Source organism: Hemicordylus capensis, chromosome 4 (genome assembly GCF_027244095.1).
Source record: "Hemicordylus capensis ecotype Gifberg chromosome 4, rHemCap1.1.pri, whole genome shotgun sequence".
NCBI lineage: Eukaryota > Metazoa > Chordata > Lepidosauria > Squamata > Cordylidae > Hemicordylus > Hemicordylus capensis.
In genome coordinates this window covers 100,625,571-100,643,460 of record NC_069660.1, presented here as the reverse complement: position 1 = coordinate 100,643,460, position 17,890 = coordinate 100,625,571, and the positions used below count along the sequence as shown (strand labels likewise).

Below are 17,890 nucleotides of genomic sequence, written 5' to 3'. Positions count from 1 at the left end.
TAGTTCTTTGAGTCATCATATGTTAATTCATCTATATGTGAGGTGTGAAACTCCAACCTACCTGATGAATGACAGAAAAGGATAAAACATTGTTACTGCTTGATTTATATTGAGCCCTTAAATGAATGAAAACAAATAAAATAAACTGCAGCCTTCATATAAATTGCTCTTACTGTTGGTTGGTTCATACAGCCAGCTGTCCCACTTTGATCACCTTAGAAGCATGTGGGGCTGCTGCCTGCCTTGCAGCTGGAAAGCAGTCAAACAGAGCCACTGTTTGTATTGAACAGGCACTTCCAAATGGGGATTGCCCATGTGGATGCTGTGATACAAAGAAATTGTAGCAATCTTCCCCTTTTTTGAGCCCCCAGGATTGCACAAATCACAGTGCTACATGAACATATGAGCCGCCTCCTCCTCCTCCTTATTATTTTATTTATTCAATTTCTATACCACCCTTCCAAAAATGGCTCAGGGCGGTTTACACAGAGAAATAATAAATAAATAAGATGGATCCCTGTCCCCAAAGGGCTCACAATCTAAAAGAAACATAAGATAGACAGCAACAACAGTCACTGGAGGTACTGTGCTGTGGGTGGGTGGGGCCAGTTGCTCTCCCCCTGCTCAGTAAAGAGAATCACCACGGTAAAAGGTGCCTCTTTGCCAAGTTAGCCAGGGGTTAATGAGCCAGACCACTGATTCATCTAAGTCAATAAACTATTCACATGAGTGTGCAAAACCAGTCTAAGGGGGCCCAGCTCAGTTTTGCATGCTCGTGTGAACCGGGATTGGGCTCGATCCACGTCAGCAAACCCGCCTAAGTAGCCTTCCAGTTAAACGAGGTTAAGGGAGTGAGCGCTGCCTTACCCTCATTTTTCTGAACATGTATCAGCCAGCCACGGCTGGCACACTCAGGGAGGGGGATCCCAGTAATGCACCGTGCACTCACATGGTGCATTGTTGGGGCTCAGGGAGGCAGGGCAGTGCGTGGCAGTGTATCCCGGCACCCAACCCCAGGAACTGCAACAGGAGCCGCTGCTCTTCTGGGCAGGCAATGTGCCCATCTAGGGACTTGAAGGAGATTGTCTGCAGGGGGAAGGTAAGTTAAACCCTCCTTTGCTGCAGTCCGCCTGGACCAGATTGCCTCTAATGTTATTTGTACTGCCTGGCAGTAGTTCTGCAGGGTTTTAGACCAGGGTATTTCCTGACTCTACTTGCACATGCCAGGAACCAAACCTAGGACATTTTACATAAAAAGCATGTGCTCTGCCACTAAGCTACTACCACCCCTTCCCTCCATGAATAATCCCCGTGTGGAAGAACTAGTTTATACACAAAGTGGCTGACATGATGCATAGGGATGTGCAAAAAATTTCAGGCACAGAACGATCTGTGCCTGAAACGAACAATTTTGGGTGATTCGGGGCCGAACCGAATCACCCCCGATGTCCCCCAATATTTTTCGGGCACAAGCCGAATCACCCGAATTTCGGACCCGAAAAATTCGGGTGATTCGGTTCATGGTTGATTTTTGGCGATTTTTTGAAGTTTTAGTGACTTTGGGGCAGTTCGGGGTCATAGCATGGGATCTGGGCAAAAGGAGTGGGGTGGGGTGGTAGTGCCTAATGGGTGCCGGCTACCACCCCAATTTCAGGGGGATTCAGGGGGAATTTCAGGGGCAAAGGGCTGATTTTTGGTAAATTTCTGAAATTTTCATGTCTTTGGGGCAGATTGGGGCAGAAAGTGTTTAATTGAAAAAAATCTCATTTGCTATGATAGAATGAGAATTCACACCTCAGAAAAAACTTCTGAGGTGTGAATTCTCATTGTATCATAGCAAATGAGATTTTTTTTCAATTAGACAACTCTCATGACCCCACTTTCACTTTTTCACACTCTCTATTACTATGAATAATATGAGGAAGTAATCAATTTAGCACACTTCACCTTATGAAGACAAACCTCATAAAAATAAATTCACCAAAATTCACCCCTCTGCCCAATCACTCTTAAATTGGGGATGGGTGGTAGCCTCCACCCATTAGGCACTATCTACCAGCCCAGCCCACTCCTTTGGGGCAGATCCACTTTCTGCCCCCAATCTGCCCCAAAGACACCCAAACTTCAAATATTCCCAAAAAATCAGCCCTCTGCCCAATCCCCCTGAAATTGGGGTGGTAGCCTCCACCCATTAGGCACTACCACCTCACCCCACTCTTTTGGGGCAGATCCACTTTCTGCCCCCAAACTGCCCCAAAGTCACTAAAACTTCAAAAATTCACCAAAAATCAGGACTTTGCCCAATCCCCCTGAAATTGGGGTGGTAGACTCTACCCATTGGGCACTACCATCCCACCCCAAAAATTTTCCCCTGGGCCCCTTTTTACCCCCCTGAATCAATTCAGATTCGGATTCGGATTAAATCCGAATCCGAACCGAATCAAGGGTGATTCGGGTGACCCAGATTCGGGCACAAAACAGAACAGGGGTGATTCGGTTCGGGTCCAAGCCGAATCACCCGAAAACCCGAATTGCACACCCCTAATGATGCGCAAGCCCTATGAAAACAGGAGGCACTTGTGGCACTGCTGATGAGGACTGCTGCAATTGTGCTACAAGTGTAACAATATTAATTCCCATTGCCCCGGATGGGGAAAATGATGGTAATGCTTGCAGCTCAACCATGGTTCTCAATAGCAGTGCCACTAATTCCATGTCCACAGCAGTGGTGCTATGAGTCCCTGCAGTCTCTTGTGCAGCATGTCAACAAGCACCACTATAGCAGTGCCCCTTGGTGTGAATCCAGCAGTGGCCTTGCACACTCCAAATGGCAAAAGCAACCCCTTGGGTTGCAGGATATAGTGACCCTTTGCCAATTAAACTCTTTCCTCTCTGCTGTGTAAAGAAGTAAACCTCTCAGAGTACAGAATCAGGAAGAAAAATCAGAATCACCTGATTTGGCAATTGTTGCCTTATACTGTGTATCTCTTTAATATAAGTGAGTAGAGAAAGGCTGTTTTCCCTTTGGCTGACATAAAAAGGGCAGGCTTATAGTAAATTCTTCTCTTCCAGATGATAAGCCGGGTGCTGTGGGGGAAATGTTAGCACTTGCTCCAAATGTTGTAAAAACAGACCTTACTGGTAATATTATCGCTCTCCTTTTAATTCCAAGCTTTTGGATTGGATTCTTGACAACACTTTAGGCAAGGTTGGCTAATAAATGTAACAGTGTTTCTCTTTTTGTAATACTCCTAGATGCCCCGGAGGTAGTGCTTTTGTATTACTGTTAAGAAATATTGTGCATTTGCCCAGGTGATTGTGAATTGTTTTTCTTGTTTGTAGACAGAAAATATATGGATCCCTGTGAGGATAAAAGGGGCTATTCCAAACAGACAACCACAAGCTGCATTCATGTCCATGTTCATCTTGGAGATAGATGAGTTCATTCTTACGCCTCTTACCACAGTGATTTTAGATGCTGAAGATGAAGAAACCCAAAGAGAAAGATTGGTATTCAACATTACTAAACCTCCTCTCCAGGGATTTGTTACTCACTTGGAAGACCACTCCAAGGCTATTACATCTTTCACTTGGCAGGATTTGTATGATACAAAAGTTGCCTTCCAGCCACCAAATATTTCTCATTCTGAGAGACAGAACTATGAGGTGAGAAATGGAACTCAAATGCTCTCCCACCCCCGTGCCCACAAGCTAGCATAAGCCTGCAGCTCGACAGTCAATGAAATGCTGCATTGATCTTGTTTTTGTAGGTTGAGTTTCAAGCAATTGATAGCTTCTTCATGAACAGTTCTCCTATCATGGTCCATTTTTCTATACGAAGTGCAGAAACAAATGCTCCTCGAGTTGCATGGAACATGGGTAAGAGGAATTTTATTTAATATTGCATTTACAGATATGTGTTCACAATACATTCTTCTTCAATATGAAGAATTGCACAACTTGTGCAATGTGAACAGATTTTACTTCTAAGAGAAACAAAGCATTCCACAGTGTTAATGGGGCAAATCATGGAATTTACTATCATAATAGAACATCTGCTTTTTATCCTTGTAAAAGGATCATAGTCCATATGATCACCATCATCCAAATGTGATTAATTCATCATGCTTCAATACTGGAATTCTCTGTTTCTTGCCCCACCACATCTCTTTAACTGTATTCTTAAGGCTCATACCTGTTGGCATTTCTGAATGATTTAGGAATCTTCTCAGCTATCTGGAGAAATAAAGCCACCTTGTAATGGCATTAACTTTTCCTGTATGTAGGGCAGTGGTTTACATTTCGATATAGAGCTGACAACAAAACCTATAGCGTAATGAAAACTGAATTGCTCCATAAATTATATGTATAACTGCATTGTGCTTAAAATACCCATTTGTAGGGCTTTACTTGTTGGAAGGACAGTCACATCCAATTACCTGGGAGACTCTTCAGATTGTAGACAATGATAACCTTGATGCTGTTCAGCTGCTTGTTGTGGAAGGCTTGAATCATGGTTGGCTCACAATCCATGGTATGTTGTTTCATATATCATTCTCTCTCTCTCTCTGATAAAATGTGGGTAATTATGTATAGATTAAAAGTTTCTGTTTAGACATCTTGTCCAATAAGAAAAGAACAAAATAAAAACCAGACATTCCCAGCTATGAATACTGGTACTTTCTCCCTGTTAACATTCAGCCTTTTCCTTGAAGCAAAGTAGATGGTTTACATGGTTGCAAGCCAAGGGCATACCTTTTATAGATGTGGAGGGAAAGCAAACTATCTGTTTGGTTATATCCAGTTTACAGGTTTGATATGATAAATTTAAAGTTATAGCTCAACTGTAACATCAATGAAAGTATCTCTAAATGTTAAGAGATATGATATACTTTTAAAAAATCAATGGTAACATCCAATTCAGCAGTATTTTATTTTCAAGAGTATTAGTTGAGGGCGAGAGAGATCAGTAGAAGAAGCGAGAAAGGGAAAGAGATAACGGTGGTGTAAGATTTTTAAGAACACTAGAGCAGTCTTTCTGGATCAAGCGCAAGACCAGTCTAGTTCAGCATAGCATTTCCAACAGTGGCCCACCAGACTCTCTGAGAAGCCCACAGAGAAGAGAAGGTATACCCCCTCATGTTGCTCCCCAGCATCAAAATTCTTTAAGATGACTTTTGCAAAAAACAAAAGTAACTTTTGAAAAAGCCTTTAGAAGAACTCAAAGAAGCTGAAAAGGGAATAGACACCAGAGCTTACCAATCACAGAACAAATGTAGTGTAACAAATTCCATTTTTACGGTTAATTATATTCCTGTTTTTAGAGCATGGGTTTTAATTATATGTAAAGTAATGTATTTATCTTAAGACCATGCCATTCCCTCTTCCCAATTTTGCTGGATGAAGATGGAATAATTTGGGCTCCTAATAAATAATAATAATAATAATAATAATAATAATAATAATAATAATAATTCCCCCAGTGAGGCACTACCTTGGCGTGGTTGTGGGGCTTGTGTGCTCTGAGGAAGGTGAGAGTTATGCCAGAGGTCCAACCATACTGGACAGGTCTCACCAGAGGAGCCAGACAAAGAGTGCCTCTCCCATTAATAATATGGTGAGATGTAACTTTAATAAATCTATAACGGATCAGTCATCGCCTGGGTCAACAAGGACCGCACCAGGTGCTGGAGTCCCTGGACATCTGGTGGCAAGTGGGAAACAGGACTCAGGATCTTCAGTTGAGCAACCAGGGCTGGAGACTGCAAGGTTACTGGAAGAAACGTCGCTTAACTGGAAAAAATATATGAAAAATGCCAACAAGGAAATAATGATCTGCTATTATAAGTCTAGTCCAACTAGAAGAGGTTATTTAAAAAGAATGTACCAGATTTGGAAAGAGAAGCATCCAGATACAGAGATAACAGAACAAAGGCTAGCAGACCAGAGAAGATTCATAATAAGAAATAAAGTATTCACAGAAGTTGAGCTGGAAGAACTGCAAAGAGCAACACAGGCTCAAGATATGGAAGAAGAATTACCACCAACTGAAGCAGTTGCTCAGGCGCAGGTGGAGGAGGAGGTGTTGGAAATAGAGGATGCCACTGTTGCTGAACTGTTTCAAAATCAAAACCAGGCAACCTCCCTTTTGCCTTCACCTCAAAAACCCGAATGCTGTTTAACAGAAAAGCAACAAGAACTAAAGCAAAAAATAACTGAGCACATGAACCAAACAGCCACCAGGATTCGACTTCCAGCTCAAAAAACAGTTGCCAAAAAACAACTTGCTCAGGCATTAAAAGATGTCAATGCTGCACTTGCAGAAATAACAACCAAGAATTTGCAAGAAACAAACCAACTAATGTACAGTGCAGCAACAATAACACAAGAGCTCGGATATAAGATCAGTGGACCTGTAAAAAAAGAAAGCAGTACATCACCTAAATGGAAGATTAGATTATAAAATAAAATCTCCAGGCTTAGATCAGATGCTAGTAAATGGAAAGATATGAAAGACAAGAAGCTGAAGAATGAAAACACCAAACAGTATCTGATCTGAAAATACCACCCAGATTCAAGGAAAATTAGAGAAGCCCTTGAAATAATAAAGCAGCAAATAACAGCAGTGTCAAAGAAGATTAGCAGATACGAAGCCAGAATTACACAACACAAGCAGAATCTCCAATTCCAGTCGAATCATAGACGTTTCTACCAAAGCATAGAAGGAGAAACTGCAAGAAACCTAGAAACACCAAATAAAGAAGAAACAGTGCAATTCTGGCGGAAATTATGGGACAATCCAATAGATTATAATAAAAAAGCAGGCTGGATGAAAGAGGTCGAAAAATGTAACCAACAAATGCAAGATCTAATAATAACACCAGAATTAATAAGTGAAAGAGCAAAGAAAATTAAAAATTGGACTGCACCAGGCGATGATGAACTGCATGGCCTTTAGCTTAAACACCTAACAAGCTTTCATAAACAACTATCAAAACAGTTCAATCACATTTTGCAAGGAGGTGATATTGAACAATGGCTAACAACTGGGAAAACTCATCTCATCATGAAAGACCCAGCAAAAGGTGCAGTTCCAAGTAATTATAGACCGATAACCTGCCTGCCAACCATGTTCAAATTATTAACTGGAATAATAGCAGATGAAGTAATGCAACACTTATTAACTAACAAACAGCTTCCAGTTGAACAGAAAGGAAATTGCCCGAACACCAGAGGCACAAAAGACCAGCTGCTGATTGACAAAATGATTTTAGAAAATTGCAAGAGAAGAAAAACCAATCTAAGTGTTGCATGGATTGACTACAAGAAAGCCTTCGACTCATTGCCTCACACATGGATATTAAAATGTTTAGAAATAACTGGTGTCATCAAAAACATTCAGATATTTATTTTTTAAAAAAAGCAATGAGCATGTGGAGTACCGTTAACAATCAATGGCGAGACACTTGGACAGGTTAGCATTAGAAGAGGCATTTTCCAAGGGGACTCACTATCCCCTCTGTTGTTTGTAATTGCCATGACCCCACTTTCACAAATACTAAACAAAACAGGCCTCAGATATCAAACATCTAAAACATCAAGTAAAATTACTTGGGCATTCTCCAGGCTGATAACATCGCACACACTGAAGTTAACGAAAAATTGGAAATGAATACATCAGGAGAGTTAGAAAAATCCTCAAGTCCAAACTCAATGGTGGGAACACCATACAAGCCATAAAGACCTGGGCTATACCTGTTATCAGATACACTGCAGGAATAATAGAATGGGCCCAGGCAGAGCTAGAGATGCTAGATCATAAGACCAGGAAAATAATGACCAGCAATCATGCTCTGCACCCCCGCAGTGGTGTAGATAGGCTATACCTCCCTCGCAGCTCAGGTGGAAGAGGAATGCTGCAAGTCCATCAAACAGTAGAGGCCTTGAAGAACATATCAAGGACAGTGAAGAAGATGCACTTAAAATGGTCAAGAACGAGAAACTATTCGACACCAATGAAACAAAGCAGGCCTACAAGAAAGAACAAGTGAAGAACCGAGCAGAAAAATGGAAAAATAAGCCACTGCATGGTCAATATTTGCACAATATAACTGGAAAATCAAACATCACCATGACCTGGCAATGGCTTAAGAATGGCAACCTGAAGAAAGAAACAGAGGGCTTAATACTGGCTGCACAAGAACTGGCACTAAGAACAAATGCAATAAGAGCAAAAGTAGAAAAATCAACAACAAACAGCAAGTGCTGCCTTTGTAAAGAAGCAGATGAAACAGTGGACCACCTAATCAGCTGCTGTAAAAAGATTGCATGGACTGACTACAAAGAAAGGTATGACAAGGTAGCAGGGATGATACACTGGAACATCTGCAAAAAATACAAGCTACCTGCAGCCAAAAATTGGTGGGACCATAAAATTGAAAAAGTTGTAGAAAATGAAGATGCAAAAATATTATGGGACTTCAGACTACAAACAGACAAACATCTGCCACACAATACACCAGATATAACTGTAGTCAAGAAGAAAGAAAAACAAGTCAAAATAATCGACATAGCAATACCAGGGGATAGCAGAATAGAAGAAAATGAAATAGAAAAAAATCACAAAATACAAAGATCTACAAATTGAAATGGAAAGGCTGTGGCAGAAGAAGACCAAAATAACCCCAGTGGTAATTGGTTCCCTAGGTGCAATTCCAAAACAACTTGAAGAGTACCTCAACACCATAGGGGCCACAGAAATCACCATCAGCCAATTACAAAAAGCAACTTTAATGGGAACAGCCTATATTCTGCGATGATATCTATAATAAAAGCAACAACATTGAAAATAAAATTTAGCCATCCCAGGTCCTTGGGAAGGACTCGGTGTCTGGATAAAACAAACCAGTCAATAACACCTGTCTGACTGTGTAAATAAATAATAATAATAATAAATAAAATATACACTTGACAAAATCCAGTGGTGTCTTATATGAGCAAAAAATAACTTCTGCTTCCACAAGCTGCCCCTGATTTCCACTGATTACCCCTTTCTACTGACCCCCCCCCCACTGTTCTAAAGAGTGGGTGGGCTGATTGATGATTAAGAGTGGCTTTTGGGGGAGCACATGGTGGGCAAAAGGAGTAGAAATGTCTTGATAGATAAGCTGAGTTCCACTTACAATTATTTGGATCCATATCTATGTTAAGCAATGCTGCAGTATCTAATAAACTGAGACAGCTTGAGTGGGTAGATCTAAACAACACCTTGGGGCAGGTGGGTGTAATCTTGCTGTTCCACTGATTTCAATGCATGCAAGTTGTGAAAATAGTTTTTGTTTTTCTTCTTGGGACTTCTGTAGGGAACAAAGGCTTCAAGTTTGGTGTTACAGATCTCAAGGATGGCGTTGTCCTCTATCATCATGATGATACTGACACAATTAAGGACCACATCGTCTTCAGGATCTCTGATGGACGGCACAGTGCTAGACATAAATTCCCGATTAACATTCTTCCTAAAGATGACAGCCCACCATTCCTAGTGAGCAATCTTGTCTTTGAGGTGGAAGAAGGAGGGAAAATCCTCATTGAAACTCATATGCTTATGGCAGCTGATTTTGACTCAAGTGATGATTATATCTTCTACAAAATATCCAAACCACCCTGTGTGGGAGAACTTATTAAACAACCCTTCCTGGATGGCTCAGGTAGAATACCGATTCTTGTTGAAACGGGGAGATATAGCTGGTATTATTAATAAACAAAGAACAATTGTTATGAGGTGGCCAATAAATACAATAGTTATTATTAATGATAGGCCTGGTAACATTTCTTTTTCTATGAAACACTGATGAAATTGCAAAGTAAAAATAGAATGTTCAATACATTATTTCTGGGATGGGATTAACAAGAGAATCCCTAGGTCAGTTGTGAGGCATATGATCTGCTTGCAATTCCCAGTATCTTCAGTTAAAGTATATATATTTTAAAAGGATTTTGGGTAGCAGGACATCTGCTTCAAACCTAGAGATATGCTGCAAGTCAGAGTGTGACAGATGGACAAATGGGACGAATGAAGAGAGACTGAGAAAAATGAAAAGCAATGTTAAAACTGTGTTTCTGCTCTGTTGGATCCCCAGGTTTCCCTGTGTTCAGCTTCTTCCAAAGAGATATCTTCCATGGTCTCATCTATTATCGACATTTTGGAGGAGAAATTTTCCAAGACTCTTTTGAGTTTACCTTAGCAGACAGTCAGGAACCACCTAATATTTCAGAACTTCAGGTAATCTTTAAAATTTTAGTAAGTTGCAGAGGATGGCATTCTCAGAGGTACTGGGCCCATGTTTAGGGTGTCTTAGGCCTAATTCCAAGACAGAAATCTGGGTATCCCTTCAGCACGGGGTGGGGGGGGGGAAGTATCCCAAACCTATGATGTTTATGAAATGTAACTATTTACATCCATTGTAGGAAATGGTGAGTACCTTCCTTTTAGACATGTGGCACTTTTACTATCCAGCCATCTCCCTGCAGGGAAAACAGCAGGGATGGTTTACCAACCCCCACCCCAGCTCCAGACCTTCAGGCAATGTGGCTGATGCCAGCTGCAAGAGGTTCTGATCCTGCAGCTTCTCCCTCCTGGTGCCTCTATTCAATCCAAATACCATCTGTGTGGTACAGCAGCCTGCCTGGTATTCCCCAGCTCACATATCTGACACCATCTGAGTAGCAGGTTTAAACAAAGGGGTAGTCTGCCTCTTACAGAGCCTTGTAAGTTGACTTAGACTTACACTCCCAGTATCACATTTCACAGCTCCCTCACAGTGTTGCTCCCTAAGTAAAGCATGCAGGGAAGATTTCTGTGAGAAACCTCTTAATACAAAATAACATTATAATGCATACCCTTTATTTTCTTCTTATATTGCTAATTAAAATCACACCATAGGCTTCCTGAATTATTAATAAAAACAATTCAGAATCAGAACTACTTATTAAAGGTTATTTGGTTGTTCTCTTTTCACTTGGCAAGGCTTCAAAAATAAGACTACGTGAGTGGATGATATTCCACTTGACACCTATGCATTGCATTGTGCTTGACAGTTCACAAATGCTTTTTGTTTGCAGTACAACGATGTACTCTCAAGTAAATAATCTGATTTGAAATATATTTTCAGATCTTGCAATTCTCTTACAGATTGTGTTTATTCACATTATGCCAGTGAAAGATCATTTGCCAGAAGAAGTCCCTGGAACTCTAAGGCACCTTGTTGTCAAAGAAACGGAGATTGCACACATCACAAAGGACCACCTCCATTTTACAGACATTGAATCGCCAGACAACCAGCTTATGTATACAATTACAAAGCCTTGTTTCTTCCCTGCTTCTCTTGGGTATGTTGTCCTTGTTCACCAATTAAGAAAAAACCCACAAGGGTAAACATAAAGCCAAGGGGTTTTTTTTGCTGTGTAAAACCAGTTTTCCTAGATCACCAGCTTTCTAGATCACTTTATGCAGCTGATTCACTGGACTTCAAAGGCTCATTGTCCAGATGAATGAATCTGAGGAGCCACATATTTTATTATTATTAATTATTAGTATTTCTTGTTTACACAGTCAGACAGGTGTTATTGACTGGTTTGTTTTATCCAGACATCAAACCAGTCAATAACACCTGTCTGACTGTGTAAACAAGAAATAATAATAATTAATAATAATAAAATATGTGGCTCCTCAGATAAATTCATCTGGACAATGAGCCTTTGAAGTCCAGTGAATCAGCTTATTATTATTATTATTATTATTATTATTATTATTATTATTATTATCATCATCATCATTTTATCTAATCTATTTGGTGTCATGTTTTAATTCACACTAACATGTTGCCTTTTCTGCTTGTTTTATAGGCTTTGTGATGCAGGAAAGCTAATTTTCACAGACAGCATGAAAAGTTATGTGAAAAACTCTACTATGCCTTTATTATCATCTTTCACACAGGTAATGTTTATGTTGCTTCTTTAGAGAGCCTCCAGACTACTCACAATGTAGTGGGCTAGGGTCCTGGTTTTCAGTACCTCTGATCTGGCATGGCACATACATCAGCCTAAACTGGTCTTTACAGAACCTTTGCTAATTGAGCAGCATGGTGATTCTCTTATATTTAGCAGAAGGAGAGCGAATGTTCCTATCCAGCCTCAGCACAGCATTCCTCCAGTGGCTGTTGCTGGTGTCTATCTTACATTTCCTTTTAGATTGTGAGCCCTTTTGTGACAGGGAGCCATTTTATTTATTTATTTATTCCTTTGTCTTTGTAGACCACTTTGAGCACTCTTGTTGGAAAGTGGTATAAAATATTTGTAGTAATTGTAGTAATCATTTCCTGGCCTATGTTGCTGCTTTCTCCTGGGACATGTCCTGCTCTTCTAAAATGTACTGTGCCAGGCTCTTTTATACACACCACACATTGTGGCCATTCTCGTGACAAAAAGCCAGCGTGGTGTAGTGGTTAGAGTGCTGGACTAGGACCAGGGAGACCCGAGTTCAAATCCCCATTCAGCCATGAAACTAGCTGGGTGACTCTGGGCCAGTCACCTCTCTCTCAGCCTAACCTACTTCACAGGGTTGTTGTGAAAGAGAAACTCAAGTATGTAGTGCACTGCTCTGGGCTCCTTGGAGGAAGAGCGGGATATACATGTAAAAATAAATAATAATAATAATAATAATGATAATAATGGGAGGGCTGGAGGGGAGGTAGGAGCCTACTGTCTTTCCTCACATGATCAGTGGTTCCCCCGGGCTCTGCTGCTCTCCTACCCAGGTGATTGGCACAGCAGCAAGCAGTGCAGCGAGTGGGAGTTGGGGGGAAGGAAGCTGGGTCGCCAGAAAGCCCACAATGCTCTGCACGAGCAGCACAATGCACTGGGAAGCCTGGATGCTGCTGGGATGCCTAAAATCTGCCATGATCTAGAAAAGCACAATCACTGTGCCCCTGTATGCAACCACTGGCCAGATTACCAGTCTGTTACATTTCTTTGTTATTTGTGGATGGAAGCAAGTTTAAGGCAACCATTGGTGATATCACTGGGAATACAGCAGGGCCTGAATACCCACCTGCTGGTGATGAAAACAGCCACTGCTGTGCCTTTGTTAGGCAGCAATAGCATCACTGTAAGCATCAAAACCTCAAGAAAGCTAGAATTCCTAAGGATCATAGTGTGAACAGCTCTGTTGAGTTTGCTCATACCTGAATTCTTAGTATGAACTGAGAAGTCCTGAGAAGCTGCATCCCCTAAGGTTCTTGGTGCCTGCAATGCTGCTGCAGGTCCTGAAGGTCACAGTTCTATCCTGTCTTGTCTGCCTACAAGGTGAGGCATGGCAAGGCTGGTCCTTGGAGGACAAGTTGACTCAACACTCCTTGGAGGCAGGCTGTGCCCTTAAGTACTCCTGAATCCAGACTGCCCCTCTTGGACTCCACCTCCCAGCCCTCTAGCACTGTTCCCTCTAACAGGGATTCCCTGATGTTGCTGACTACAACTCCCAGCATCCCCAAGCAAAAGCTATTGCAGCTGGGGATTCTGGGAGTTGTAGTCAACATCTGGGAATCCCTGTTAGAGGGACCAACACTGCTTTGGAGTCGGGCACTCTTTCTCCATTCTACCTGTTGTTAGCACTGCTATGCAGACATCAGGAGGCATGATGTTGTGGGAGAGACTGACTTTGTGGGTTTGGATTCTGAGGGTGCTGTTCCAAAGGAGTCTTCTTGGAGAACCCCAGCTCTGGGGCTTCCCCAGGTTCCAGTTTGGTGTCACAGGGCAGGGCTTCCTCTTCAGATTCTGATCTGGTGTATTGTTCCAGGACTAAGGTAAGTTCTGGTCCTACTTCCACTGTGCCTGACTCAAAGAGTAACTACTGTGAATGGGGGCTGCAACAGGCACACAGCAGCTCATTTCATTGCTGCCATTGTCAGATACTTTTCCATGGAAAAGGGAAGGGGGCAGTTGCAATAATGGGAAGGAATTGTGCTTGGGCTGGGTCAAATTAATTATGAGCTGAGCCCAAACCATTTATGATTCAACACATAATTAGCCTAGAAGATCCAAACTGGGCAATTTTCATTCTCCCCTGATCTCAACTCTAACCATCACCAGAGTCTGAGCTATGGGGAAGATTAAAGGAGCCTAACAAGCAGAACTGTAGAAAGTTAACACTGCTTTTCTCAAACAGATGCTCAGTGACTAGAGCAAGGGCCCTTCTATGTAGCATAATTAATAGGCCTGACTATTGTTGTTTTGTTTGTTTGGATTGCCAGCTCTCCAACTATACAGTGAGGGCCAATATATAATTCATAGGCCAAATTAATCTGATGGCTGCAATAGCTGTTCATCTTGCAGGATCCTCTTAGCGTGCAAAGAAGAGAATTAAAATCTCATGCAATTCAATCACTTTCATTCCCTTCTACCAGCATGCCGTAACACATCTGAAAGTGGCATACATGCCCCCGTTGATGGAAATAGGCCCTGACCCGTTGTTTATACAGTTTGAATTCTCTGTCAGTGACCAGCAGGGAGGAATGATGACTGGTCTTCTTTTCAATATCACAGTGATGCCGGTGGATGATGAAGCACCTGAGGTATTTGTCAAAGCTCCTAATTAACTGCTAGCCTGAGTTTGTTGCAACGAATTTAAACTGTAGAATATCAGCACCAATGTTGGGTGATAATACATGTAAATAAATGTATGCAGACTGGTAGTATATTGGCCTGTTGCTTTCAGTGATATTTATGCATTGTGTAAGTGAAGCAAATTTACATATTTCATTTATTCCTATAACTACTTCTGCCTATCATGAATAGGACAAGATGCTGGACAGCTAGGGATGGAAATTTTTTTTGGAAAAGGAGGAGGTTCAGAAATCCTGGAGCCATCACAAACAAAGCCCAACCCTTTGAAGTTCACCTTGGCTCATAATATCCCAGAGTCAGCACTTTCATCTGCCAGTTTCCTTCTCTCCCCCCCCACCTCTTTCCCACAAAATCTCAAATTTAGTAAGTTGTATGGCAGGAAGGGGTGGGGGAACAGCAGTGAAGGCTAAAGCCGAGGGCTTTTGTAAACTATCCTTGCATTGATGATATGATTCTGGGAAGTGTAAGGCATTTTTAAAAATTACTTCAGATTAATTAACCAGGAGATTTTAAAAAACAAAAACAGCACTGTAGTTCCCAGAGTTCCCAATAGCATTACAGGGTTTGAGCATACTTAGAATCATTATTGCAGAGAGCTAAAAATTTAAGGAGCTTTAGCCAGATGTATCAGTTGCTATTTCACCTCCCATCACTGCAACTTGGAAAGTTTGGGCAAGTGGGGATGAAAAAGTAATAGAAAATAAGCAGACTGGATCATTCTAGGCATTGGAAGTTTTCAGAAAAATCTATGCTTTTTCTGAGCATGAGATGAAGAAAGATTTGGCCCATTTCCAAGATTTGGCCCATTTCCAAGTTCCACCCCTAACTGACAGAAAATCTACCTGACCTCCAATTCCAATTCCTGCCTCCTGACATTTCATCAGGCATTGCTCACACACTGTTGCATCTATCTTCATAATCATAAGTCCTAAAGACTTGGTTTATCAAAACATAACAACCTGGAACATCAAGGTGCAAAATTCTGTGTCCAAAATGAAATTTTTGGAATTGCTGGATACCCACAACCATATCTATAGCTGAAAGCAAGGCAGATGGGGAAATTAGTTCTTTACAGGAAAGAAGGAGCGTTCCAAAAGGAATATCCATGTTCTGTAAAGTTTATTCTGAATAATCTGAGCCCCCCGCCCCTCCCCAACACACTTTGAAAAGGTAATGGTTGAAAAGTGGTATATAAATATTTGTTGTAGTAGTAATAGTATTCCGAGCCAAAGTCCAGGGGTAGGGAAATACAAATCCCTTTTGGAATGCAGATTTTAATCACTGTCATTCCAAATCTTCATGATGGGATGTCTACTAAGATACTGCACTTATGCTGTTCATTTGGGGCATGTGATTACTCTTGTGATACTTATAAAGAAAACAGAGCAAGGATGCAATTACATCAGGTCCTGCATGGATATGTAAGTACAAGTTGTTAAAAGGGTGACCTCATTCAGACTGTGCTATATGTTATTTCCCATTTCTGTCCCTACCAGTGGATACTAGTCAGAAGTCATGACATACATTCATGCTCTCTGCTCACAGATATTTCATTTGGAAATATATATGCAGTGCAAGAGGCAAAGTTCATTGAGTTGTTTGCTGTGATTTCTTCAGGCAGCTGCAGCAAGTGGAAAGATTCATACTATTAAATTATTGATGCTATTCCCCAAATAATAGTTAGGAGTTTGTTCAGATAGAAGATGGTGCATTCAAGTCTCTTCCCTTCCTTTCCATTTTTTTAAAACAACTGATTAAATGTTCAAGTACTTCTGGTGCCATTCTGTGAGCTGATTCTTTCCAAGTCATACTTTTAACCATGCCTTCCAGGCTTCAGTCATGAAAATTACATTTTTAAAATTTTAAGATTTTTAAATTGTTAAATTGTTTTAAGTTTTTGTATATGTTTAAACTTATTTTATGCTATCGTTAACCGCCCAGAGAAGAAAGTTTGGGGCGGTGTACAAATTTGATAGATAGATAGATAGAATAGGTAAGCTTATGTCCTGTAATCCACAAACTCTTAGACTTCACCAATACCTAGGAAGAAAGTATTTCACATCAATTAGAATAGCTTCTTTGCTGGAATATTTGGGCATGACTTAGAGCAACTCTTAAGTTCTGAATCAAAATATCTAGACAAAAGCATCTAGTCTGGCTGACATTCCGACGAATTCTGCTGTGACATTACTAGGGATGGGCAATTTTAGCCAATCTCCCCTTCCCTGTGAAGGCCACAGTAATTCCTAAAAATATGTCCTTGAGGGTCACATGACCCTCAGGGATATATTTTTGGAAGGCACAGTGGGCTACAGAGGGAGAGGGAGATCAGTGAAAACTGCCTCTCCTCCATAATACCAGTGACGTGTAAGTCTGGATGTCACCCTTTGTTTATTTTGTTTTCCTGTGATTCTTAGGAGATACTGACCTCTCCTTATCTTTCTACACAATCTTCCTTTATACCTTGGTGGGTAGTTTCTGGTTTTCTTTTGCATTTTTTCTACCTTAGTATCTGATAGAAGGTAGAGAGATGCCAAATGTTCGAGGACAAATACAAGCAGATTAAGAAAGCATTCTTTTCTTCTGAGCTGGAACCCAAGAGGAAGACAACCAGCTCTGTATTTTACATTATCGATATATGAGATTGCTCTGTGAAAACTGCATTTTGTGGGCAACACGGTGAAAACAAGTACATTTTAAATGGGTTTTTTCTACCTGCTGTTTGATTAATGATTCAAGGTCAGGCATATTATGGTTCACCTGCTAGTGCTAAATGCCTTCTATAAAATGATTGCCCTCCTGAGTGGTCTAGCATCCTTTTTAGTGCAAGTTTTCCATCTAAAGGCTGAAGATAATGATTACACTTGCCAGCTGGCTTTTGGCAAATGCTGTAAAGATCCAAAGCATGGATTCATTGCTCTGTTGGATCCAGCTTATGCAAACACTAAACCTGAAAGCCTTCTTGAGGAATACTTGCTACTGTAACTTGTTTATTCCTTTCTGACTTATTACAAGCCTGCGAGATGGGGTTGTGATGAGGTCTGAATTAATGAGAAACCAGTAGTCTTGAATTCTTCACTCTTTACTCATGTGATAACTAACTGATGGCCAAGAGCATAGCAGTTTTGTGCTCCATTCAGAGTTTTCCAGAAAATTGCATTTGGCATTCATATGCTAAACTTTTTTTCATTAACAATGCCTTGTTTTAAAA

General features: G+C 41.0%; 1 protein-coding gene across 5 annotated transcripts in view; it reads left to right on the top strand.

The window, feature by feature from the left end:
- Positions 1–17,890, top strand: part of LOC128324687 (FRAS1-related extracellular matrix protein 1-like) — a 195,824-nt gene that overhangs the window by 18,503 nt on the left and 159,431 nt on the right. For 4 of the 5 annotated variants that reach the window (XM_053249535.1, XM_053249534.1, XM_053249536.1 and 1 more), the window contains exons 6-13: positions 3,343–3,666; positions 3,771–3,879; positions 4,403–4,534; positions 9,363–9,707; positions 10,140–10,282; positions 11,192–11,388; positions 11,905–11,995; positions 14,460–14,627. In XM_053249535.1, the coding sequence (XP_053105510.1) occupies positions 3,343–3,666; positions 3,771–3,879; positions 4,403–4,534; positions 9,363–9,707; positions 10,140–10,282; positions 11,192–11,388; positions 11,905–11,995; positions 14,460–14,627 (1,509 nt within the window). Of the gene's footprint in view, positions 1–3,073; positions 3,209–3,342; positions 3,667–3,770; positions 3,880–4,402; positions 4,535–9,362; positions 9,708–10,139; positions 10,283–11,191; positions 11,389–11,904; positions 11,996–14,459; positions 14,628–17,890 lie in introns of those variants that run through there. The other variant, XM_053249537.1, reaches the window with a different exon arrangement.